General features: G+C 56.9%; 1 protein-coding gene across 1 annotated transcript; it reads right to left on the bottom strand.

Moving 5' to 3' along the window:
- Nucleotides 1-4,833: 4,833 nt before the first annotated feature.
- LOC121855083 (golgin subfamily A member 6-like protein 2) lies at nt 4,834-8,289 on the bottom strand. The gene is made up of 4 exons (XM_042349908.1): nt 8,164-8,289; nt 7,478-7,996; nt 6,948-7,107; nt 4,834-6,422 (listed from the first exon to the last, which is right to left on the bottom strand). Exons 1-4 carry the CDS (start codon nt 8,287-8,289, stop codon nt 4,834-4,836), a joined length of 2,394 nt encoding a protein of 797 aa, XP_042205842.1.
- Between the last annotated feature and the right edge of the window lie 1,369 nt (nt 8,290-9,658).

Raw genomic sequence — 9,658 nt, 5'->3', positions numbered from 1 at the left:
AAGGAGGTAGGATGGGGGAGGAGAGAGTGGTAGGATGGGGAGGAGGAGAGAGAGGTGGATGGGGGAAGAGGAGAGAGAGGCAGGATGGGGGGAGGAGGAGAAGGAGGTAGGATGGGGGGAAGGAGGAGAAGGGAGGTAGGATGGGGAGGAGGAGGAAAGAGAGGAGGATGAGGGAGGAGGAGAAGGAGGCAGGATGGGGAGGAGGAGAAGGAGGTAGGATGGGGGAGGAGGAAAGAGAGGCAGGATGGGGAGGAGAAGGGAGGATGGGGGGAGGAGGAAAAGTGGTAGGATGGGGAGGGGAGGAGGAGAAGGGGAGGTAGGATGGGGAGGAGGAGAAGGAGGAGGATGGGGAGGAGGAAGGGAGGTAGGATGGGGAAGAGAAGGAGGTAGGATGGGGAGGAGGAAAGAGAGGATGGGGGAGGAGGAAGGGAGGTAGGATGGGGAGGAGGAGAAGGGAGGTAGGATGGGGAGGAGGAAAGAGAGGTAGGATGGGGGAGGAGGAGAAGGGAGGTGGATGGGGGGGAGGAGGAGAAGGGAGGTAGGATGGGGAGGAGGAGAAGGAGGCAGGGATGGGGAGGAGAGTGGTAGGATGGGGGGAGGAGGAGAGAGAGGTAGGATGAGGGGAGGAGGAGAAGGAGGTAGGATGGGGAGGAGGAAAGTGGTAGGATGAGGGGAGGAGGAGAAGGGAGGTAGGATGGGGGAGGAGGAGAAGGAGGTAGGATGGGGAGGAGGAGAAGGAGGTAGGATGGGGAGGAGGAGAGAGAGGTAGGATGAGGGGAGGAGGAGAGAGAGGTAGGATGGGGGAGGAGGAGAGAGGGAGGATGGGTGGAGGAGGAGGAGGAGGAGGATGGGGAGGAGGAAAGTGGTAGGATGAGGGAGGAGGAGAAGGGAGGTAGGATGGGGAGGAGAGAGAGGCAGGATGGGGAGGAGGAGAGAGAGTAGGATGAGGGAGGAGGAGGAAGGGAGGTAGGATGGGGAGATGAAAAGTGGTAGGATGAGGGGAGGAGGAGAAGGAGGTAGGATGGGGGGAGGAGGAGGAAGGAGGTAGGATGGGGGAAGAGGGAGAGAGGAGATGGGTGAGGAGGAGAAGGAGGCAGGATGGGGAGGAGGAAAGAGAGAGGTTGAGGGGAGGGAGGAGAGAGAGGTAGATGGGGGAGGAAGAGAAGGAGGTAGGATGGGGAGGAGGAAAAGTGGTAGGATGAGGGAGGAGGAAGGGAGGTAGGATGGGGGAGGAGGAGAAGGGAGGTGGGGAGGGGAGGAGAAGGGAGGTAGGATGGGGGAGGAGGAGAAGGGAGGTAGGATGGGGGGAGGAGGAAAGAGAGGTAGGATGGGGGAGGAGGAAGGAGGTATTGGGGGGGAGGAGGAAGGGAGGTAGGATGGGGGAGGAGGAGAAGGAGGCAGGATGGGGAGGAGGAGAAGGGAGGTAGGATGGGGAGGAGGAAAGAGAGGTAGGATGAGGGGAGGAGGAGAAGGGAGGTAGGATGGGGAGGAGGAGAAGGGAGGTAGGATGGGGAGGAGGGAAAGGAGGTAGGATGGGGGAGGAGAAGGAGGTAGGATGGGGAGGAGGAGTGGTAGGATGAAGGAGAGGAGAAGGGAGGTAGAATGGGGAGGAGGAAGGAGAGGATGGGGGAGGAGGAAAAGTGGTAGGATGAGGGGAGGAGGAGAAGGAGGTAGAATGGGGAGGAGGAGAAGGAGGTAGGATGGGGGAGGAGGAAAAGTGGTAGGATGAGGGGAGGAGGAGAAGGGAGGTAGAATGGGGAGGAGGGAGAAGGGAGGTGGGATGGGGGAGGAGGAGAAGGAGGTAGAATGGGGAGGAGGAGAAGGGAGGTAGGATGGGGGAGGGAGGGAGAAGGAGGTAGGATGGGGGGAGGAGGAAAAGGAGAGGGATGGGGAGGAGGAGAAGGGAGGTAGAATGGGGGGAGGAGGAGAAGGAGGAGGGATGGGGAGGAGGAGAAGGGAGGTAGGATGGGGGAGGAGGAAAGGGAGGTAGGATGGGGTGGAGGAGGAGAGAGAGGTAGGATGGGTGAGGAGGAGAAGGGAGGTAGGATGGGGGAGGAGGAGAGAGAGAGGATGAGGGGAGGAGGGAGAAGGAGGTGATGGGGGAGGAGGAGAAGGGAGGTAGGATGGGGGGGAGGAGAAGGGAGGTAGGATGGGTGAGAGGAGAAGGAGGCAGGATGGGGAGGAGGAGAGAGAGGTAGGATGGGGGAGGAGGAGAAGGAGGCAGGGATGGGTGAGGAGGAGAAGGGAGGGATGGGAGGAGGAGAAGGGAGGAGGATGGGGGAGGGAGGAGAAGGAGGTGAGGATGGGGGGAGGAGGAGAAGGAGGTAGGATGGGGGAGGAGGGAGAAGGGAGGTAGGATGAGGGGAGGAGGAGAAGGAGGATGGGGAGGAGGGAGAAGGAGGTAGGATGGGGAGGAGGAGAAGGGAGGTAGGATGGGTGAGAGGAGAAGGGAGGTGGGATGGGGAGGAGGAAGGGAGGTAGGATGGGGGGAGGAGGAGAAGGAGGTAGGATGGGGAGAGAGGAGAAGGGAGGTAGGATGGGGGAGGAGGAGAGGGAGGATGAAGGGGAGGAGGAGAAGGGAGGTAGGATGGGAGAGAAAGGGGAAAGGCAGAGTAGAAGAGGAGAGGGATGTAGGATGGGTGAGGAAGAGAAGGAGGTAGGATGGGGGAGGAGGAGAGAGGAGGGATGGGGAGGAGGAGAAGGGAGGTAGGATGGGGGAGAGAGAGAGAGGTAGGATGAGGGAAGGAGAAGAAGGGAGGTAGGATGGGGGGAGGAGGAGAAGGGAGGTAGGATGGGGAGGAGGAGAAGGGAGGTAGGATGGGTGAGGAGGAGAAGGGAGGTAGGATGGGGGAGGAGGAAAGAGAGGTAGGATGAGGGGAGGAGGAGAGAGAGGTAGGTGTCATGGTTTTGGGTTGTATCCGTGGTAGTAGGAGTGGATTATATTATATAAAGATAATATTATGTCGTATTTCTTATTTCTTACCGTAGAGTTCGATACCTTCACACTGGTTACTTACAGGAGATTATGGTGTATGGTGGTGAAGTTCACTCACCACTGACATTCCATGACTTATACTCTGATAAAATGATGATTTAATGAATTCATTTAATTTTCAACATCCATCTAAGTTATTGGTTATACTATGTCATAACCATTAGTCATTACCTTTAGTAATAATAAGATAGGATCACAGATACGGGCAGATAATTGCACTTACATTTATTTGTCAAGCTTCCATACAATGATTTACAATTTGCATGGATATATGATTTACTCACGTTCACGCTGTAATAAAATTAATCTTCTAAAACAGGGAATTTCCAACTTGGGACACATGTGATTACTCTACTGTGGTATGACTTAACAGAGCCTTAATTCTTCAAGTGATACATTTACTGCCAGCCTGGATTGCTTTTGTTGCAACCAGGCATCATCACAAGAACTTCTTCCCACGGCCATAACAACAAAAAGGTACTCTGGGTTACCACACACAGTCTCGCGTCACTGACAGTCACTGGACGGTTGTCGCGGCAAGTAGAACTGGTAAGCGTGACTTGAATTAACCATTAGGTGCATAGACCAGCCTGGATTGCTTTGTCGCAACCAGGCTTCCACATGTGATATTTCCACGGGGATAACAACCTAGGTTAACACACTTAATCTCGTGTCGACGACGGTTCACAGGACAGTGGCGGTGGAGGACTCTGTGTGGTGTGGTGTCCCGCTCCCTTCAGGAGGGAGAGGATGGAGACGACGTCTTAACTAACCCATGGCCAGGGGATACTACTCAAATGAGGTTTTTGGGTGTGAAGCGATGAACAGTACAACACTGTTTCACTGCCCACCCCCAAAGGCTGGCTGACATACACCACTGAAAAATACATGTCCCAGTTATGCCTCGCCCGGCGTCTTATCTCTGGTAAAACAAACTTTGGTTGGTTGCGTGGGTAAGCCTAACGCAACCCATGACAGTAGGATGGGGAGGAGAAGGAGGTAGGATGAGGGGAGGAGGAGAGAGAGGTAGGATGGGGAGGAGAAGGAGGAGGATGAGGGAAGAGGAGAAGGGGAGGTGGTGAGGAGAGAAGGAGGTAGGATGGGTGAGGAGGAGAAGGGAGGTAGGATGTGAGAGGAGAAGGAGGGGATGGGGAGGAGGAGAAGGGAGGTAGTATGTTAGGAGGAGAGAAGTAGGATGGAGGAGGAGAAGGAGAGGATGTTGGGAGGAGGAGAGAGGTAGGATGTGGGAGGAGGAGAAGGAGTAGATGAGGAGGGGGAGAGCTAGGATGGATTGGGGTGTTGATGGCCGGCCAGTACACACCTGCCTTCTCCCACCATAAGGGGTAACATCACCTCCAGGCCCCTCACTACACTGGGTGGTCGCTACTGCTTCTCTCCCACACCTGCTGCTTCTCTCCCACACCTGCTGCTTCTCTCCACACCTGCTGCTTCTGCCCACACCTGCTGCTTCTCTCCCACACCTGCTGCTTTTCCACACCTGTTGCTTCTGTCCCACACCTTCTGTTTCTGTCCCACATCTGCTTCTGTCCCACACCTGCTGCTTCTCTCCCACACCTTCTGCTTCTGTCCCACACCTGTTGCTGTTCTCCCCACACCTGCTGCTTCTCTCCCACACCTGTCGCTTCCCACACCTGTTGCTTTTCTCCCACACCTGCTGTTACTCTCCCACACCTGCTGTTACTCTCCCACACCTGCTGTTTCTGTCCCACACCTGCTCTGTGCCACACCTGCTTCTGTCCCACACCTGCTGCTTCTCTTCCACATCTTCCGCCTCTCTCCCACACCTGCTGCTCTCTCCCACACCTGCTGCTTCTCTCTCACACCTGCTGCTTCCTCCCACACCTGTTGCTTTCTCCCACACCTGTTGCTTTCTCCCAGACCTGCTGCATATCTCCCACACCTGCCCCACACCTGCTCTTCTCCCACACCTGCGCCCCCCTCTTCCCACACCTGCTGCTTCTCTCCCACACCTGCTGCACTTTTCCACACCTGCTGCTTCTGTCCCACACCTTCTGTTTCTGTCCCACATCTGCTTCTGCCCCACACCTGCTGCTTCTCTCCCACACCTTCTGCCTCTGTCCCACACCTGTTGCTGTCTCCCACACCTGCTGCTTCTCTCCCACACCTCGCTTCTCCCACACCTGTTGCTTTTCTCCCACACCTGCTGTTACTCTCCCACACCTGCTGTTTTCGTCCCACACCTGCTTCTGTGCCACACCTGCTTCTGTCCCACACCTGCTGCTTCCACATCTTCCGCCTCCCACACCTGCTGCTTCTTCCCACACCTGCTGCTTCTCTCTCACACCTGCTGCTTCCACACCTGCTGCTTCTCCCACACCTATTGCTTTTCTCCCAGACCTGCTGCATATCTCCCACACCTGCACATGCTTTTCCACACCTGCTGATGCTCTCCCACACCTGCTGCTTCCACACCTGCACATGCTTTTCCACACCTGCTGATTCTCTCCCACACCTTCTGATTCTCCCACACCTTCTGCTTCTCTCCCACACCTGCTGCTTCTCTTCCACACCTGCACATGCTTTTCCACACCTGCTGATTTCCCTCCCACACCTTCTGATTCTCTCCCCACAGCTTCTGCTTCTTCTCCCACACCTGCTGATGCTCTCCTCACCTGCTGCTTCCTTCCACACCTGCACATGCTTTCCACACCTGCTGATGCTCTCCCACACCTGCTGCTTCTCTTCCACACCTGCACATGCTTTTCCACACCTGCTGATTCCTTCCCACATCTTCTGCTTCTGCCCCACACCTGCTGCTTCTGTCCCACATCTTCTGCTTCTGTCCACACCATCTGCTTTCTGTCCCACACCTTCTGCTTCTGTCCCACACCTTCTGCTTCTGTCCCACACCTGTTGCTGTTCTCCCACACCTTCAGCTTCTGTCCCACACCTTCTGCTTCTGTCCCACACCTTCTACTTCTGTCCCACACCTTCTGCTTCTGTCCCACCTGCTGCTTCTGTCCCACACCTTCTGCTTCTGTCCCACACCTGTTGCTGTTCTCCACACCTTCTGCTTCTGTCCCACACCTTTTGCTTCTGTCCCACACCTTCTGCTTCTGTCCCACACCTTTTGCTTCTGTCCCACACCTTCTGCTTCTCTCCCACACCTTCTGCTTCTGTCCCACATCTTCTGCATTTGTCCCACACCTGCTGCTTCTGTCCCACACCTGCTTCCTGTCCCACACCTTCTCTCCCACACCTTCTGCTTCTGTCCCACACCTTCTGCTTCTGTCCCACACCTTCTGCTTCTGTCCCACACCTGCTGCTCTCCCCACATCTCTGCTTCTGTCCCACACCTTCTGTTTCTGTCCCACACCTTCTGCTTCTGTCCCACACCTTCTGCTTCTGTCCCACACCTGCTGCTTCTGTCCCACACCTTCTGCTTCTGTCCCACACCTGCTTCTGTCCCACACCTTCTGCTTCTCTCCCACACCTGCTGTTACTCTCCCACACCTGCTGCTGCTCTCCCTCACCTGTTGCTGCGTCTCTCCACACCTGTTGCTGGTTCTCTCTCACACCTGCTGCTTCTCTCCACCTGTTGCTTCCCACACCTGCTGCTTCTGTCCCACACCTTCTGCTTCTGTCCCACACCTTCTGCTTCTGTCCCACACGTACTGCTTCTCTCCCACACCTGCTGTTACTCTCCCACACCTGCTGATGCTCTCCCACACCTGTTGCTTCTCTCCCACACCTACTGCTTCTGTCCCACACCTCTGCTTTCTCTCCCACACCTTCTGCTTCTGTCCCACATCTTCTGCATTTGTCCCACACCTGCTGCTTCTGTCCCACACCTTCTGCTTCTCTCCCACACCTGCTGCTTCTCTCCCACACCTGCTGCTTCTCTCCCACACCTGCTGCTCTCTCCCACACCTGCTGCTTCTCTCTCACACCTGCTGCTTCTCTCCCTCACCTGCTGCTTCCCACATCTGTTGCTTCTCTCCCACACCTGCTGCTTCTCTACCACTCCTGCTGCTTCTCTCCCACACCTGCTGCTTCTCTCCCACACCTGCTGCTTCCCACACCTGCTGCTTCTTTCCACACCTGCTGCTTCTGTCCCACACCTTCTGTTTCTGTCCCACACCTGTTGCTGTTCTCCCACACCTACTGTTACTCTCCCACACCTTCTGCTTCTGTCCCACACCTGCTGCTTCTCTTCCACACCTTCTGCTTCTGTCCCACACTTGTTGCTGTTCTCCCACACCTGCTGCTTCTCTCCCACACCTGTCGCTTCTCTCCCACACCTGTTGCTTTTTCTCCCACACCTGCTGTTACTCTCCCACACCTGCTGTTTTCTGTCCCACACCTGCTTCTGTCCCACACCTGCTGCTTCTTCCTCCCACACCTGCACATGCTTTTCCACACCTGCTGATTCTCTCCCACACCTGCTGATGCTATCCCACACCTGCTGCTTCTCCCACACCTGCTGCTTCTGTCTCACACCTTCTGCTTCTGTCCCACACCTTCTGCTTCTGTCCCACACCTGCTGCTTCTCCCACACCTGCTGCTTCTGTCCCACACCTTCTGCTTCTGTCCCACACCTGCTGCTTCCGTCCCACACCTTCTGCTTCTGTCCCACACCTTCTGCTTCCGTCCCACACCTGCTGCTTCTCTCCCACACCTGCTGCTTCCGTCCCACACCTTCTGCTTCTGTCCCACACCTGCTGCTTCTTCCACACCTGCCTGCTCTGTCCCACACCTTCTGCTTCTGTCCCACACCTTCTGCTTCTGTCCCACACCTGCTGCTTCTTCCCACACCTGTTGCTTCCAGTCCCACACCTTCTGCTTCCGTCCCACACCTTCGCTTCTGTCCCACACCTTCTGCTTCTGTCCCACACCTGCTGCTTTCTCCCACACCTGTTGCTTCCGTCCCACACCTTCTGCTTCCGTCCCACACCTTCTGCTTCTGTCCCACACCTCTGCTTCCGTCCCACACCTTCTGCTTCTGTCCCACACCTGTTGCTTCTCTCCCCACACCTACTGTTACTCTCCCACACCTGCTGCTTCTGTCCCCACACCTTCTGCCTCCCACACCTGCTGCTTCTCCCACACCCTTCTTCTGTCCCACACCTGCTGCTTCTCCCACAACTTCTGCTTCTGTCCCACATCTTCTGCATTTGTCCCCACACCTTCTGATTCTGTCCACACCTTCTGCTTCTGTCCCACATCTTCTGCATTTGTTCCACCTGCTGCTTCTGTCCCACACCTTCTGCTTCTGTCCCACACCTTCTGCTTCTGTCCCACATCTTCTGCATTTGTCCCACACCTGCTGCTTCTGTCCCACACCTTCTGCTTCTGTCCCACACCAGTTGCTTCTCTCCCACACCTGCGTTACTCCCACACCTGCTGCTTCTCTCCCACACCTGCTGTAATTCTCCCACACCTGATCCTGCTCTCCAACACCTGCTCCTGCTCTCCCACACCTAATCCTGCTCTCCCACACCTGCCCTGCTCTCCCACACCTGCCCTGCTCTTCCACACCTGTCCCTGCTCTCCACACCTGCCCCTGCTCTACCACACCTAATCCTGCTCCCCCACACTTGCTCCTGCCTCCACACCTGCCCCTGCTCCCCACACCTGCTCCTGCTCTCCCACACCTAATCCTGCTTCCCACACCTGCCCCTGCTCTCCCACACCTGCTCCTGCTCTCCCACACCTGCCCCTGCTCTACCCACACCTAATCCTGCTCCCACACCTGCCCCTGCTCTCCACACCTGCCCCTGCTCCCCCAACACCTGCCCTGCTCTCCCACACCTAATCCTCTCTCCCACACCTGCTCCTGCTCCCACACCTGCTCCTGCTCTCCCACACCTGCTCCCTGCTCTCCCACACCTGCTCCCTGCTTCCACACCTAATCCTGCTCTCCCACACCTAATCCTGCTCCCCCACACCTGCCCCCTGCTCTCCCACACACCTGCCCCTGCCCCCAACACCTGCTCCTGCTCTCCCACACCTAATCCTGCTCTCCCACACCTGCCCTCTTGCTCCCACACCTGCTCCTGCTCTCCCACACCTGCTCCTGCTCTCCCACACCTGCTCCTGCTCTTCCACACCTAACCTGCCTCCCACACCTGCCCTGCTCTCCCACACCTGTCCCTGCTCTCCCACACCTGCCCCTGCTCACCACACCAATCCTGCTCCCCACACTTGCTCCTGCCTCCCACACCTGCCCCTGCTCCCCACACCTGCTCCTGCTCTCCACACCTAATCCTGCCTCCCAAACCTGCCCCTGCTCCCCCACACCTGCTCCTGCTCTCCCACACCTGCTCCTGCTCTCCACACTTTTTCCTGCTCTCCCACACCTGCTCCTGCTCTCCCACACCTGCCCCTGCTCCCCACACCTGCCCTGCTCCCCCACACCTGCTCCTGCTCCACACCTGCTCCTGCCTCCCACACCTTTTCCTGCCTCCCACACCTGCCACTGCTCTCCCACACCTGCCCCTGCTCCCCACACCTCCTCCTGCTCTCCCACACCTGCTCCTGCTCTCCACACTTTTTCCTGCTCTCCCACACCTGCTCCTGCTTTCCCACACCTACTGCTCTTTTCACACAGTTGCTTCCCCACACTTAACACATACTTACTGCTGTTCGCTGTAGTGCCACAGAGCTGTAGTGTAACACACT

This window comes from Homarus americanus, unplaced genomic scaffold (assembly GCF_018991925.1).
Source record: "Homarus americanus isolate GMGI-L3 unplaced genomic scaffold, GMGI_Hamer_2.0 scaffold22833, whole genome shotgun sequence".
In the NCBI taxonomy this organism is placed as follows: Eukaryota; Metazoa; Arthropoda; class Malacostraca; order Decapoda; family Nephropidae; genus Homarus; species Homarus americanus.
This window is presented reverse-complemented; position numbering and strand designations above follow the sequence as displayed.

Bases quoted from the DNA above. Each gene is read 5' to 3' on its own strand.
- LOC121855083 (XM_042349908.1), bottom strand. From the start codon at position 8,289: ATGCAGAAGATGTGGGACAGAAGCAGAAGGTGTGGGACAGAAGCAGAA. The intron at 7,997-8,163 runs GTGTGGGGACAA...TGGGGAGAGAAG, and splicing joins GGTGTGGACAGAATCAGAAG to CAACAGGTGTGGGACAGAAG. The intron at 6,423-6,947 runs GTGAGGGAGAGA...GGTGTGGGACAG, and splicing joins ACAGATGTGGGAAGCAGCAG to AAGCAGAAGGTGTGGGACAG.